The following is a 17400-nucleotide window of genomic DNA, read 5'->3' on the forward strand; positions in this document are numbered from 1 at the left end:
AAAGAATGTCAGAAAGCAACCTTGCTATTTGGTTAGCTTAACTCTGAAAAGCAGGATAGAAGCCAGAACAATATACATTTGCAAGGGTTTATTTTGACAGTGTGTTTAGTTGTTCAGTTGTTTCAGATATTTTTCCTCCTCAAATGCCAGTACTATTTTTTAAAGGCTAATCCCAGATATTAAACAACAACCAGCTTAAAAAGTGGTACAGTACATCTGAAAACAGTAAACTACTGGTGGGATTGTTTCTAGGAGGGAAGGGTCCATGGAAACTGCTGTTTAAGTTGGCAGGACACCTCTATTTCATAGAAGAAAAAAATGTTCCTGTTATAAAACACTTCTCTTGTTAGCAAATGCTGCACACAAAGGGGCAGCTGTACTTTGCTTACCTCACGTGTGACTCTTCCGTTGTTATCAAAGTCATACAGTGTGAAGGTCCATTCTTGCCTGTTATCTTCCTCTACAGACACATCACATTGCAATTCCTAAGAAACATGCAAAGAGCAGCTGATTACCTAAAGCAAAAGGCCTGTTTGCAGAGGAGACTCTCCGTAGAAGGAGGCTGCTTGCTTGCTTTCTTCCTTCCTCCCTCCCTCGCGGGAGGAAGCTTTCAGGATATGTCCCGGGGAGGCCTCTGTCCACCACAATGAAGGAGTCTCATCACAATCACATGATAATCCTAACTCCCCTGGGCTAGACTTTAGGGAATCTGCAAGATGCTTTCTACTTCATTGTAGAAAACACAGAAAGGTACAAGACAACTGCTCCCCGAAGCTCTTGAAATATAATAAGATTTCCCACTAAAAAGTGAGAAGGAAAGCTCTGCTTAACACAGGAAGAGAAAGATAACAGAAATAGACTCACAGAACGAGGCGGTACACCACAGTGCCAGGAGTAGTCATTAATACAAAATGGGCATAGAGCACAAATCCCCACTAGTGAGACCTGTCCTTGACACAGATATTTGATATCCAAAGGCTGTCAGAGTTAGTGCAGTACAGCATTGTGCCACCGAAGCTCCTGAAATGGAGCCTGCCTAGGAACCGGCAGGTAAGAACGACCTGGGAGTAGCGCCTGGTCCTTATTTTAACTGTGCTTCTGTTAGTGAGAGTGTGGTCTGTGGAAGGCCTGAAAGAATCGATTTGTTAAAGGGAAAAAAAAAATCCCCAAACCAAAACTGAGCCTTCAGTCAAGAACAAAGGATGCACTTTGACTGACTCCATTCACCTGGGTGCAAATCTCTCAAGACCTGTGCAATCAGAATTATCCAGGGCCACAACAAGGCAAACCAGAAAAGTTACAGTGCAATTAAAATGAAAGCCACTGTATGCAACTAAAATAAACAGCTCCAAATAGCTTCGGCATAACAGAGCTCAAAATACCTGGTTGATCTTCTGACTTGAAACCAATTCCCTACAGCAGTTACGGGTACCCCCTGTCCCCTGCCGAGTTCAAAGGCAGGCTTCTCTCAGTTGTAACGAGCCGGCTGAAAGCTGCCAAGTGCCCCACACTCTACTGTGGAAACACAGTTTCATATTACATAAACATTCCCGGCACCTTTAAAAGCCAAATCACATCCACTTCAGATTTAGACCTCTTGTCTCAACACTTGCGTTTCTGATTCTTTTATACTCTTAAAACATTTAGCAGTCTCTTAGCTCCTACCTTACATAGCTGGAAAACTTTCATTTGTAGAACAAGGGGGGGGGGGGGGGAATCAATACTTGGTTTCTTGCCACATATTAATACTTCCCTGTCCCACACTGCCTAACATAACATCTTTATGTGAGGATGTGCTCTGCTTAGTTAAGAGCCATGGCAACCTTCCCTGTATTAGTCATGGTGCCTAGTACCAAGTGCTAACCTTTATGGCATGCCAAGAACTACTTGGGAACAAACACAGACTCTGCCGGTACGGTGGAGTTCCAGCTACTCTGGCACCAAACATGTTGACAGGTGTCCTCCAACGTTCAAATATCAAGGCACTGTTAATTGCAATTTATCATGCCTTTCCTGTCTGCAAATGTCTGCTACTCAAGGTAGAATATAAAATGTGCCTGGAAAAAGAGCTATTGCTATGAAAAAGAAACAAAAAAAGGGGCAGGAAATGTCACCTCCCCCCAGAAGGCACACAAGCACCTAGCAATACCTGAACTGCCTATGAGAAAGCTACCTCCTTTTAATTAGCATTAAAACAGTAAAAAATAAATCATACCAGACTACTAAATCTGCTCTAGAGAAGGAAACAAACACTTGAGCCATGCTGCAAGGTAGCTGCGTGGTCTTTTAAATAACAATTGAGGAATGCAAAGCTCATTACTGTGACAGGCTGACAGCACTGAAAGGTAGAAGTTTGCCACATTTGCTGGAGTGCAGAGAGATGAAAATTCGTGCTGTTTCTTGCCCATATCAGAGTATCTTCCTCCTCACCAAGACAGACAACCCTCTAGCTGGATGACAGCATGTTTCAATACTCATATTTATTAAATGACTCCCTATATAAGCAAAACCTGCCAACTACACACAGTGTCTGGCAGTTTTATGATGTTTGTAAGTCTGCAAGGAAATAGACCATCAGACTCATTGCCCTCCAGGATCCTTTTCCTCCTGCCATGTGATCAGATGGATTTCCCGTGTAGCAGGTCAGGGTTATTTCACTTTGGAGGCCCAGGCACAGAAGACCAATGGTTAAGGAAGCTGTCACAAACTTCTTTTGCACTAGATGGATTTAACCAAGTGCAATAGTCCATGAAAGTCAATCTAAAGATTTGATAACATGGTAGCTGGCATAACAAATTACTAACGAAAGGATCATAGATAAAGGGTGAAACAAAACGCCTCTTCTTACTATACATTTCACATCCTCCAGAGTAATGATCATCATTTAATCCTCTCCAAACCTGGAAATACATCTTGCTAATCACCTTAATAAGGAGCACCAATAGTAAGACACTGACTTGTGCCAATTCTGCTTCCTTCTGTACCCATTACAATCGTTAGGACCAATATACATGCATCAGAGGGCACTATTTGGTCCATAGGTTATTTTTCTACCATAATTATGTCAGTACAGTGAAACTTTAAAATATAGAGGACTCACTTCAAATTTCAGCTGCTTCTTGGAACCTGTGCGTGCGTCACTTTCTTTTTCTGCTTTCTTTTCATCTCCACTGCAAACTCCATCTGTCTTCTCTGGAGGCAAAGCCACTGCGAAAAATATATTTAAGAAAAAATGCTTATAAGGAAATGTCAAAGCAGTCTTATATTTGCAAATATGCCTTTATATTTAGGGTGAAATTGATTTCAGCAAACTTGTATGAGAGGTTCATTATACTTGATTTGCTTTTGTGTTTACTACACATCTGGGATAATTTCAGCAGACAAGCTACCAACAGCTTTTGGTACACAGCCTCTCCTACAAACATCACTGGAGTCACAGGAAGTTCAAACACAGTATTATGAGAATATAAATCAGCAGAACTGTTACTGTAAATAAGTTGAATGATTTGCAAAATATTGAAAGTTTGCGACGTATTGCAAAAACGCATTGCATTCACCAGCAGTGAATGAAGTAATGAACCTGAAATGAAATCCTCATTCTGTTTCAACTTCCTTCTTCTAATACACACAAACCTTATTACCTTCCAAAAAGGTAACACCACCTGCCAAAAAGGTTAAGCTGCGTTTTTTCATATATGTATGAAAAAGTATATTTCACCTAGGTTTCAAGTTAAAACATTATGCACTTGCATAATTCAATAGCACTCATAAAGAACATCACTATTAACATCTATCAGACATATATCACAACATATCATAACATAACATATATCAGATATATAACAGAAAGATACATATACTTCTCGTAGATTAAAAGACAAATGCCAGGAACTTAGTAGCTGTGCCTTTGGCTCCTGCAGAGGCACTCAGCCTTGCACATGATGAAACCCTGTATCTGAAGAAAATTAATTCTATATTCATCAGTGTTACAAAAATATACAGAGATTTTTTTAACCCTACCCTCAAACGTTTTAGATACGATTTTTTAATACATCCACATACCTCTGCCAACAATGTTATGCCCATACTTCATTAGGCAAAGCAGTAATCCTGCATACTCCCCAAAAAATAGAAGATAATGAGAGAATGTGGGTCTTAAAGTCAGCGGTTTTTCCCTTGCACTGCAGCATTTGCATTTACCCAAAGCCTTCATCCTAATGCTATGTAGGAATCGTTTCTTGGGGATGCCTTTGTAAGTGAGATCTCATGTAAATGCCAGTTCAGTAAAGTCAGATTCCTTACAAAAAAGGAGACATGATCCTCTCCAGTTCAGGGTGACCCATTTCAAACTGGGTTTACTCTGTGGCTCTACTGGTGGTCAGCACTACTCAGGTGCCTCCCAAGCACTCTCCCAGGAAAGCAAGTCACTACCATGCTAGAAATTAAGATATTATATTAGCCATTTTTCAGCATTTTCTTTCACATTTAAAATAGAACAATTAGCTTAGGAAAAAAAATAATCTACCCATACCATGGCTTTATAGTCTCAGATATTCCAAAAGCTAAGATTTCTGCCACAACATTCACATGGCCACACTACAATATATATTGCAGTTTCTAGTCTTATTTCTTTGTTTAAATTTAACACTATTGTATTACTTTTTTTGGTTTTGTTTTCAAAACTGTTGTATACTCTAAAAGATTCTGCATGTGCAGTAAAGAGAAGGGAATAAGGTAGACACCCTAACCTTTGGAATTTCCTGACTTTGATACTTATTTGCAGTTTTGATGTGATACTAATGCCAGCTTCCCAACACACGCATGTAATTTGCATTGTACAAATGCAAGCAGACATGGCATTTATTATACGCATACTGACACACTGATACACTTTGATTTCTACTCCAAGCCATGTTAGGATTTCCTACACCAGACATAAGCTAAGCAGGAAAGTCAGCTGAAGGAAAAGAAAGCTCGTTTCACAGCAGTTTCTTCCCTTGTCCTTTTAACCTGGTGTTATTGGATGAGCAGGGACTGTTTCTTAGGAGGCTTTTGTATAGTGTTTATCATAATGAAGGCACATATTAAAATAAATATTACTTATAATACAGAACTCTGAAGTATATCTGAAGAAAGGCCATTTGCTTTATACTCACTTTGCCCATAAATACAACTCCATATTCCTGGAAGTTCAAAGCTAAGGCCACAAAAAGGCCCCCTTAAAACAGAAGACAGCATTTGGTTGTCTACCTTAGCCCAGCCTTGTTGTTTCCTTCTAAAATCAACAAGAAATGAAAAGCTAACATGGGCCTTCATAACAAGGACAGTTACATTGATAGTGGTTCTTCATGACTACTAAATGTGCCCATAGATTTTCAGTGGCTCTTTTGTACCAGCGATCAGTTTCTCATACTAACAGTTCTAACTAAGCTGATAGAAAGATTTGTATGAAGGGCTTTTGCAATCCCTCACAATCCCTTACAAGAAACGTTTGTGTGAGGGGCTGGTATGACCCCTAGCTTCGTTGGAACAATGGACAACCAATTGGAAAAAAAAATCCACCCCTGTTATCACACATACTTTTAAATGTATAAGGGTACCTAATGGCCAAAAGACTGCTACGGTGGTCTTTTAACTGTTAAGGGACAGCATCCCAAATGACATTGGCATGGCAAACAGCATTTGGCTGAGAGCATTGAGAAGCAGATCCTGCACAAGGTGACTATTCCCTGCCCCAATGCTCTTTGTTGAGTTTTTCTGTCAAAACGAAGTGTCTCACAGAGCATCCTCTCCCTTCCACCACCACGCTCTTGCACTGTGCTGAAAGCTGCTGGCATATGAAAAGAGCATCAGAGTTCCCCAGTCCACAGGGTGCTTCAGAGAGTAACGGCACAGTTACCTTCTGGTTGCAGGAACAGCCCTTCCACTGGCACGTTTAATAACCTTTCTGGATGTACAGTTTGTGCGTTCAGATAAGAAGCTTTCACTTTAATGTATAATTTAGGTAACAGAGGAAAAAATGTGAGAAGACAAATTAGTCTCAAAAAACAGGAGTTCAGCTATTGGGGAAGGAGGGGATACATCTTGCAGTACACTCCTTGAGAGAGTTTAAAATACTGTATGCCAGAAATTATCCTTTTTGAGCTTTGCTGACCTTTGATCTGAAGAACTCATTGGCCTTGCTGCTCCAGGGAATTATCCTTTGAAATCAGTTACTCATTTTGGAGCTCAGATGAAATGGGGAAATCTGGTGATCTCATCCTGATGTCAAGTTTCATTCAGCAAAGAAAAATGAAATCTAAATGAGGAAAGTTTAAAGGGGAATATGGAGGTATTAAAATAATATTTACGAGTGATCAAATAGTGTGTCTGTGCATATATCCTCAGGTGCCTTATCCAAACCCAATGAACATTTAAAAATACATACTGGACTATGACTGTTTTGTCTGAGAAGAGAAGGATAAGTGTTTGGTATCTTGTTTCTATACTTAGTTTTGACTATTGACAGGCGCTCGATTTCATGAAGGATACAAACACATGCTGAACCTACTTATAAATAAAATGAGAATGTCTGCTTGGGACGGTTAAAACTGGCAGCCTGTAAACAGAGATCCACCAGTGAGCTGCATGCCAAGGTTCAGATATACTCACAATGTGAACTTCCTTTCAGCTCTGCCAATGATATTAAACTAGACCAGACAAGATAGCTATCTCAAAGGAGTGTGGAGAATTAATAGACTTGTGTTTCCAAAGTCTAGGCCATCAGAAATAGGTCCATGTACAATATATCATTTGTGCAAAAATACTTACTTTACCTCCCCACTCAGATAACAAGTCCTGACAAAGAGAACGTGCTATATAGACGAATACACAGAGAAACCTACCCTTGTTTTGGGAATTCACAACTGGAGAAAAAAAAAAAAAGTATATTTATCACTTCTCATGGGAATAACCATATGCTCTCAAAAACAATGTTCCCTAACAGAATGTTTCATGAGCTGAAATACTGCATATGTTTTCTTTATGATGTTCTCTTTTCTTGTTCATTATTAATGGTCTTGTATTCACTTCTATAACCTTAAGACACTATAAAAATGCGTCTGGACAATATTTGAAATTGGAAAGACAATAAAGGAAAAATATTAACTTGGAAAAATTGTGAAATACCATTCTCTCATGAAAAACAAACTGACTGGCTTAAGTGTACTAGCAGATGTTTCTTTCTAAGATTGTTAATTACTACCACCCAATTGCTTCTAATTGAGGTGGGGGAGGAAGAGAATGAGAGAATGAACATCAGTTTAAAGGTATTAAGACTCATCCCTTAAGAATCAAGTCTTTTTTTCCAGGGGCTTATTCGTTCCTAAGAAAAGATGGGGGTAATAATTCCAAGTGCTCCTTAGGAATTGCCAAAAAATCCCTGAAATTAGGTAAAACTGATTGCTGTGCTGCATGTTGTGAATGAGCGTATAATACTAAGCTTCAGACAGCCAAACCATTCTTCACTCGCCTTCATGCTGCATCCGGGAATAAGGGGGGAAAAACAGAGAGCCAAAATACAGCTACGGTCAGGTGAAAAAGTGACTGTTTAAACTTTGACCCTCATGCAGGTGGCTTGTAATTTCAGGTTTCTCAAAGCCTCGTTCAAGCAAAGCACCATGTTCTTTAACAAATGAACTTCCTTTTCAAAGTAAGGACAGTTTCACTCTGTTTTTCAACTGTACTTAGCATTTTAGTCAGATGGATTAAAAGGATCCTGTGGCCAGAAACATAAAAGGATGCAACTCTGATGAATGTTCAGGTCTAAGTTATAGCTACCAAGTCCAAATTTGCACAGCAGTTAGGAGAACTCATGCTAAAGATGAACTACTTCAGAGCCTGTTTGGGATGACAGCCATTCCAAAAGGTATGTGATGGATTACAAGGCCTTAACTCAGAAAGCAGATCTATGGGAGAAGCTATGCAATTCCACAGTGATAAATTATGACTGGACATTACCAGTGACTATTATCTTAATGTCAGGGTCATTACTGTGTAATTTTTGAGAGAAAGCAGAGTAAAGGTAAAATTGGAGAATTGACAAAAATGCCACCTATGAAAGTCAGCATCTGGCATACATGAAACCAAACCCTTTGAAGTGAAATATTATTAGCCTTCCCCTCAAGTTGGATAGGTTGGATTCCACGGCAATTCTTCAAAACTACTACCAGAAACAAAGGGACAGAATTATCTGTACATGGGGAAAAATAACAAACCACACACTAGAACCTGAGAATTGTGGGGGAGTAGGATAAAAGGAAAATTAAAAAATGCATACACATATCAAGACAAGGGGATGAAGTCATAAGCACTTCTGTAGAAGCTCAAATTGAACTTCAATAGCAATATTTGACTGGTGGAATTGAGCATCAAACAGCCGGTCAAACCGAGCTCAGTAGAAAAATTCCTCTTGATGTCAATAGAGTAAGGGTTTCATTTCCAATTTACAGATCTAGCAGATGCAGCAGAACTTAAAGTCAGAGACTATGAGGACCAAAGGGATAGAAAGACAATTAATTGTGTTGTTTTTCCTGAAGTCTCTGACATCTAAATTATCTGGCTCTGTCAACATTTTTTTCATTACAAATCAGGTTCGACAAACATAACTGACATTCTTTGCTGACTGCATGACAACAACCAGAGCAATAATAACTATGTTTCACAGTCCAAATTGAGAAGAAGTCCTTTAATTAACAATTGCATTCACATTCAGATTTGACTTTTAAGTTCTCCTGGAGGCCATGGATTAAAAGATACCACCCCCATTAAGCACACATTTTGGTTTTATTCCACAGAGTTGATTGAAATACATCCCTGACGGAGATAAATTTGCTTGAGTGAAGGTCCTCTTCTCCAGTGGCAAATGAACTTAGGCAGAATAGGACCAGGAAGGGAGTAACATTCCTGTTCCACAGCCACCAGAATAAGCACATAGAAAAACAGGCTTCTCCTGGGTCAGTGCCAAAAGCGTGTATTCAACTTTCTCTGGTTGAAAGCTGAAGCTGATGAATTAGACACACCCTTCAAAACAACAAAGATCAAGCTGCCTTCTCTGAAACTTACTGTAGGGAAATTAATTGTCCATTTTGAGACCAGTGGGACAAGACAAAACCAATTTAGCAAGAGCTGTACCAGTAGTACTTTGTACTAGTCTGGGATGGGTGTTTCAACCTGAAAATATGGACAGAAATAATTTTCTTCTATTTCACTGTTTCCTGTTGATGGTCACAACACAAATTAAAGGTTCAATTGCACACCGGGGGGGAGGGGGAAGGGGGAGATTCAAGATGTCACAAGACCTACTGCCAGCACCCAACCAGGGTGAGACAGTTAGGCTCAGAACAGAGGGGTAGTGACTCAGACCATGTGATGGCTTGCAAAAAACCCCCAACAAAAATAGACAACCAAAGTATGTTTTAATCATTCAGGCATCAGATAATGATTCTAACTGACAAGTCACCACTAGGACATTTGGGAATTGTTAAACTGAAATTCACTCAAACACAACATTTTCTCTCCCGAATAAAAAATAGTCAAACTCACAGGTCTGTGCAACACTACCTCCCTTAAAGCTTCAATTCCTTTTGCTAACCCCAATAATTTGACACATACAAGTAGAAGTATTTCCAAGCCTTGATACAGAATCACAGGTTTCTGTCTAGGTCTGGCATCTATTGTTGGCTGTTGGGTTGGGGGGTGGAAATTCTTTTACTATCTCCTTACCAAAAAAAGATTTGTACTAAAGATGCAGATACAAAAGACAATATGGTCTCTCTCTGCTAGCTTGGGTGTAACTCATACATGCTTAAACACTAAACCTAGATTTCTCACACTCTCTCTGGAGTGAGTTTGCTGAAGGGAGGGAGTTTGCTTAATTTTGCCAGATTATGATTTCTTTTTCCAATTAGCTCCCCAACTGGCTGTATTTCATCAACAGCAACTGCCAGATTAAATGCCTTACTTGACCATCTTCACCCAATACACTTTGATGTTCAGTTCTCAAGCTTCAAAATACCTTTTGGATGAAGATCAGACAGCACTAAACAGAATTACTAATTAATTAAGCAAAGTTAAATTTTAAACACTGTTTGTTGCGCTAGCCAAAAGCCTGAAAAGAACAGTCTTTTTTCCCCCTTCCTCATCGGAGATCAAAGAAGATAATTTCTCCCTCCCCTCCCCTATCTTTAAAAAAAAAAAAGGGGGGGGGGGGGGGGGGGATGAGGGGAGAATATCCATAAGCTTTGGTCAGAATAGTTCAGGATGATACCTGTAGCAGCAAGATTTGTGTTTGATCATTGAGCATATCAAAAGCCACATTAACAGAATGCAATCTGCTATAACTATCTATATCATTTAACATAGGTAAGTACTTCTTAAGTGAAAACTGTCACTGTCATATGGACCACTTACCACTTTCTAACAGCATTATGTGTCCCTGGAGCTCTGAATGGGCCTGCGAAGCATTGAATTCTGTTGCTGAACAGTGACAGATGGGGACACCAACTGATCATTTGTAACTTAAAGCAAAAGAAGAAAGACCTCTGTTCTCTAAAGATGGTCATACACTGATTTTGCTTAGTAACTGGTAATAATTTTGCTTTCTAAAAACCCCTTCTCAGTGTAAGTTGCAGATATGCGTGTTCACCTAGGATTTTCTGTTTTAAATTTTCTTTGTCTCTTTGGATTTTTTTCCCCTGAGATTCACAAGAGAAGAAAAAGAAGAAAAAACCCAGCCACTACATAACCCTTTATTCAAATGAAGGCTGAGTAGGTAATGTTATTAATAATGTAGGCTTTGATATCAACTTGCTCCCATCTAACTTAGATGTTCAATGGGAAAATTGTGTTTCCACCACTTTTGCTATGATAACAGAGCCTCTAAAGGTATCTGAACTGTAAGATTCATTTCATCAGAATTGCTTCCCATGAGGAATAATGTCACTCTGACCCTCACAAAGCTAGCCTTTTATAGAGAGCAATGTTGTGGACCTGTACTGTAACATTATTTTGGCTGTGATGAATCAGTTGCATATCTGACAGCTCTCTCATAGTTAATATTCAGTAGCAGATTCAGTGTTCCCACCCTCAGAGCCCTACGTCTTACTCTGAGAGGTGGGGGAGAACGGACATTGGTCCACAACACAACTGAAAAGCAATGTAGTGACTAACAGTCCAGCATATATGTGTGCATGCACAAGCATACGTCTCTTTCCCTTCTCTTACTTATACATGGGTGTGGAATGTTACTAAGGTGATACATCACAATCTGAAAAACATGCAGAGAAATAAAATGCATCAAGGCTTGACCCCACCACCTTACTTACAGTCTAGAGAGCACACAGGATCTCATCACAAGAAATGATTCGCATAGAGCAAACGCAGGTAGCTGCTCACCTATGGTACAGCCTAAAGATCACAGAGATGGAAGCCCGCTGTGCTATGTACCACTCAAAATGCAGAAAAGGAGACAGTTTGGAGCATCCCTTCTTACAGGAGGATTCATCCCTTCCTATTGCTCTAGAGACCCCATGTGTTTCACAACTGAAGAGTCAGCTTCCTACTTTGAGCTGCCCCTTTGGTGGAAAACGCTGCAATATCCTCCTAGATAGCACCACTGTGAATCCTGGATGGCTCCACTCTGTAAAGGCTCATTATAATAACAACAACAACAACAGGCCTGCAACACCACACTTCAGCTTCATGCCTCCAAATCCTTAAGAGGGACTATAACACCCTCCTAAATAAATCTTTTGCGCACAGAGTTCAGGGCCGTCTTGGCTCCCCTCGGCCGCTTCCCAGCCATCACTGAGCCCCGTGTGCAGCCCCAGCTGCAAAGCACAGCAAAGCTCTCCACTCCTCCAGAGCCCTGTGAAAATTCCTTGGGTAGCAGCTCTTTTACTTCTGGATATTTTGTTTTACAACTACTATTCCTTCCCTGTCTTTTTGTTACCTTTACAGTTTTAAATCCTTTTTGGTACAAAGTTGGGCACTTTGTATGACATATTTTACTGGTGAAAGGACCTGGATTGCTGGACCAGATTTATAAAGCAAGAAAAACCTGATTACTGGTTTGGGGGTTTGGTTTTTTGGGTTTTTTTTGGTAGGCTGGGGGTTGGGACTTTCCATCTAACAAGAGCAGCTGGACGCTGAGCTCTTTCAAGAGCAGAAATGTTGCTTCAGGTTCATTTCCACAACCCCATAGTGCTGCATTTATTATTTGCTATTACTCACAAACTAGTTGTGGTTAAAAAAAAAAAACAACCAACCCTCTTCCAAACAAATGACATTTTATCTTTTTCTCCACAGGAGAATAAGGTTGACTGCTACTTGTGCTTTGAGGTTTGGATATGATTGAGATGAAACATCTGTTAAGAAAAAAGGTGTGGGGGGGACTTTTTTCTGCTAAAAATATCATGCCTTTTTTTTTTTTTTCCACCAAACTTGAAACATGTGATGAAATTCAACTTTTAAAATATAACCCTGGAGCTACTTGAAACTATAAAAGTCTCCTCAGTATCTGAGGCAAGTCAGAATTTCCACTGTTCAAGCTGGGCTTTTATGAAGAGCAGACTTTAGAAAAAGCTGTAATCTGTCTAGGTAACAAAGGGCACTTGTTCTGCCTGGTGAGGTAAAACTTTGGGTTTCTGTAGCTACTGCAGCAGAAGTGGAGTTGAAACACACAAAAGCACCCTGACTGATACACACTTTGAATGTGGAACAGCAACTGGCAAAAGCAATATGCTTTTCACTGAAATTGCCTCTATAAGTCTGCATGTACATGCCTGTGTATTTGTAAGGTTCAGCAGGATGACAGGTTGTTGTGTCTAAACTATCCAGCCCGAAGGTTCAGGCATTTATCTAGGTTCACATCCATCTAGCCGTCTATATAAAATTATGGCTCCTAAATTTGCTCTCAGAAATGCAGGAACTATTTAATCCTGTCATAAACTGTATCCTCACATGAGACACTCTGGGATATGAAATCCCTATGGGCAGGAGAGAAGGGCCTTACAGGAGCATGCACATGGGATCTAAACAAAAGCCTACTGCAGAAAGCTACCAAAAACCCAGCAAGGCAGCACTCTGAAACTCTGTTGTCTGACTATGTCAAGACCAACTCAAACACAAGAGAACTGGCAACTTTAGGAATATTCGAGAGTTGCAGCAGGACACATTGCCTATTAAATGCAGTATTCAAGGTTTCTAAAAATGAATGTAATGGTTCATGTAAAGGCAAGGGATTTGAAACAAATATATTGTCTTCTGAAATAGCAAGGGCCAAAACGTCTTTCAATTACAAGAGCACAAAACTGGAATAATTCCATGAACACCAGCATGAGAGTATTATCTGACCCCAAATCTTTGCCTGGAAATATGCTCTAGTTTCACATGGTAAATAAAAAAGAGAGAGTCACTAGAGAGTCAGAGAAGAATGGCATTTTGACTCACTTTTCAAAAACATGTTTAATAAAACCTCCACGAACTGTGGTCAAAGCTACAAGAAAAATAACTGGTAATAATCGTTGCTGGGAAATTAAAAGTAGAAAAGGACCTTTGTTCTTCAAGTAGAATAAATGAAACCACTGGTATTCATCATGTTTCCAGAGAGATTGTTTTCAAACTCCTGACTTGTTCCCATATTTCATTCTTGGTTCTTGGTGGTGGATGTCCTGGGGCAAAGTTCAAGTACATTTTTATACCGCTGCACATGTACAGTAATGCAGCTTTATCTCTGTACCATACACACTAGATCAGCTGTCTCTCACAGATACACCCAAGTCCATCAGTTTGCCATGGTATATCTGATAGTACACCCTGCTTCCCAGATTAGTCACCATTGCAGAAGCAGGAGAGCAGGACATGCAGACAGACGTGGCTAGCTGTAACCCAGCCATCCCTGGGCGGTGTTGAGGGTTTGACAGGCGTACCCACGCGGTGGGCAGCTAGTGCAGAGCTGTGCACCAGCCTGCATTCCTGTGCGCTCAGTGTGATTGTTACCCAGCCTAAGCGAGATGAACAGCTCACCCAGATACGCCTACACATGCTACAGTTCCTTCCTCCTCTGAACCACAACCTTGACAGCCCAAGGGAAACACCAATGACCAAGACTGATTTGGTGAGACCAGATTACTGAGGCCCAGCCCTTTCAAATCTCATGCACAGAGCATGCGCCTCATCACCGGCACCCATTGTCACCCCTATCGCAGCCCCGCTACATGGTAGCTTCCCTCGAGCTTCACTCACTGATGTGAGCAACCAGTTGGGTGCCCATGGTCTGCTGCCTAAGCTCTGCCGTGATGTTTCGCTCACCATCGGGATGTGGAAGGCAAATGCAAGAGCCCTCCTGCCTTTGATGACATCTTCCTAAGCTACGTCCTTTTGCCCTTTGATTCTCCTGCTTCCCACATGCACCCCGACGGTCTGGCTCTACCATGCTACAAGAGAAGCAGCTTGAGAGATTTGTACACACGGGGTTTTGAACAGCTATACCCACAGGTGACTTTTTGCCTCTTAGCAAACTAGTTAATGACTACCCCAGGGCTGAGAGTAAATGAATATTCTTATTGTTAATTGATTCTTTTTTTAATCACCACTCAGAAAGTGCATTAGCTTCTCTGTAAAGGAAGGAAAAGTTGCCAGTCTTAGGTAGAAGTAAAGAGTATGGAAAACCAATATTGTTATAAATACCAAGCATGCATATAATATTATTTTACAGCTTTCCATGTTTAAGGTGTTCACTAAGGATCAACTCTTTCCTTTTTTGACATGCTTGTTCACTTCCCTTTTCATTACCTCAGTTTTCTACTGAAATATTTTTTATACATTACACACAAGTAAATTAATATTAACATTTGGCTTTCTTCAGCCACATAAAGAATAGAGACCACTTGTAATTTTGGAAGATCTTCCTCTGTACTGTACTTTGAAACCCTCTCTCTGTCATATTGTAAGGGACAGACATGGATGCAGGAAATTTCAGGCTCTGTTCTCAGCTTTGCTGTTGTGTCCCTGAACCAAACATGCAACTTGCTTGTATTCAGAAATAACAACTTGCCAGCAGTGTAGAACGACCTGAATACAGACATCAATGTGGAACTATTACTTACAGCATGTATGATCTTCCCAGTCTAATGCAGAGGATTAATAACCCAGAGCAAAACTCTCAAACCATAGACAAAACACATCATCTGTCAAAAACTGTTAGGCAGCACCGGTAGGAGCTGGTGGGACGTCAACTAAAGAGAGCAATACTCTACATGCAGGGAACAAGCATGGCACAAGTAGCAGAGCACATACCCTCCAACACAGCAGCGGCTCAGTGCGAGGAGGAAAGCTCACCCTCTGAGGTGACCTAACAGCCCACTTTTCACTGCCTTTCTGTGCACCACTTGCCAACATGGGTGGGAGCTGTTAGACACTGTAAAGGTCCATTTGGAAACACCTGGAGACCACTAACTCATTACATGGAGGCCATGGACAACCATTGGATGGCAACAGTCTTTCATCACTACTGACCTGGCTGCACTTGAAACAGCAGCTCTAGAAGTAAAAGCTTCTGATCAAAATACCAACCCTCCTCAACTGGAACAGCTAATGTTAAGAAACACTTGTACAATTTTATTTTTTTTTAAATTTTTTTTTTTAAGTGCCTTATGCCATAAGATTTTCCTCCCACTCATGGCAAACAGCCTACCTGCTTCTTATAATTTCCTGGATCTGTGCATGACCACAGGAAAACTTCTGCTAATCCTACCAGTCTCATGTTCTTTGGTGGCTTTTATTCTAACTGCCAAACTAAGCAGTTTTCTCTTGGCACTCGCGACTGCTCCTTGCCCCCCCCCCCCCCCATGTTCTTTGGTACTCCTTCCAATGCACAGTAACCTGCTTATCAGCTTCCAGCCTACGAAGGGACTAGCTGTTTGTCAGATAATGGTGGCTGGTGCCAGTGGGTCACCCTGAAGCTGAAGATATTTCTCAGAGTTGTTCATGTCATATTGAGCAGCAGGAAAGAGTACAGCAGAAACCTCCTGACAGCCGAAAAAAATACAGCCAGTGAGCAAGTGATCACCAGTCTGCAATGATCACATAGCATATACTTATGTATAGCAAATCTACAGTAAGTGCATAGGATTAGCAACAAGTCATTAAAATGCAGAGTTCCCATACAACATCACAGAAGGCTGACCACAAGAGCACTTTTAAGGTAGAATTATTAGCACTCTGTTTGCAATGTCAGTGATGAATAGGTATTTGGTTTAAGAACACGACAGAGAAGGGACCTTCATTTTCTGCAAAGCACCAAGCCTGCATCAATAGTACTAGGTAGGTAGTAACAACAGTGCTGAGATAGAGCAACTTTGACTGTGTGCAAGATGCAATCTATGTCTTTTCTATAAATACACCGGAATTTTGTGTTCATAATATGTAGAAAAATTTTTAAGCTTGAGAAAATAAATGAAATAACCATCATAACTGAAGGCATTAACTAGAAAGGAGCATGCAGTTTGAAATAACTGCCTTTTATTACCCATTCATAGCTCAGCCTAGCACAATACATGAATTTATTACAGCTAAGAGATTAATAAAGTATGGTAAAAAGTGTCTCACATGCCAATAAATGGTTAGCTAAAACTAGTTAAAATCCTTGTTCAAGTTTTCCTTTGCTGACAAGTTTATAAACAATTTGGGCCCAAGTACCATACCTCGGTGCCACCAAGTGCCACCCTTCCTCTGAGTTGACAACCCAACAGATATTCTTCCAATTACCAATTTTAGAAACAACTCCAGGAACTAAAGTCACCACTGAATTTTTCCTGAATAGAGAGACAGAGAAGAGGGAATTCTCTTGCAGTGCTGAGAGCGGCCTTGCTGCAGGGTGCTGTGAGGGAGGCACACTCCAGCCCATGCCCTCCCCTGCAGCTGCAGCCCCAGCAAGGGGGAAGCATGGGCACCTCGGCAGCACTCGTGTGGAAGCCACTGTGCTCTCTTCACTGGACTCTCTGGGATGCGTACGGTGGGGGAAGCATGGGCAGCTGGGGGGGGTCTGGGAAGGTCGGCAGCATTGGGCATGAGATCAGCAGCCTTAAGTCACTAGTTCATTGCTTACTATTGATTCCTTGTTTGCTTATTAGTTCTTATTCAAGTCAAAAATAACAACACAGCTCTTCACAGCAGAACTCTGTTAACCACACCTCAGCTCCCACTTGACCACGGATTCCCTGGACGCTGGGTGGAGGAAGAAGAGATGAAGGACTGACTGGACATACTAGTAACATCTTGAAAAACATATAATAATATTAAGAATATAATGAATTATTTTTCTGCTTTGCTGAATACAGCATGCCTTACCTGCAGGTTTAG

At 40.7% G+C, this 17400-nt stretch overlaps 1 protein-coding gene across 1 annotated transcript in view; it reads right to left on the reverse strand.

Moving 5' to 3' along the window:
- NKD1 (naked cuticle homolog 1 (Drosophila)) overlaps nucleotides 1-17400 on the reverse strand; it is a 108135-nt gene that overhangs the window by 16038 nt on the left and 74697 nt on the right. Inside the window, exons 5-6 of the mRNA XM_010585015.1 lie at nucleotides 3101-3207; nucleotides 390-485 (exon numbers count right to left, since the gene is read on the reverse strand). Coding sequence (XP_010583317.1) covers nucleotides 390-485; nucleotides 3101-3207 — 203 coding nt within the window. The remainder of the gene's footprint in view (nucleotides 1-389; nucleotides 486-3100; nucleotides 3208-17400) is intronic.

This window comes from Haliaeetus leucocephalus, unplaced genomic scaffold (genome assembly GCF_000737465.1).
Source record: "Haliaeetus leucocephalus isolate CR32 unplaced genomic scaffold, Haliaeetus_leucocephalus-4.0 Scaffold92, whole genome shotgun sequence".
Lineage (NCBI taxonomy): Eukaryota > Metazoa > Chordata > Aves > Accipitriformes > Accipitridae > Haliaeetus > Haliaeetus leucocephalus.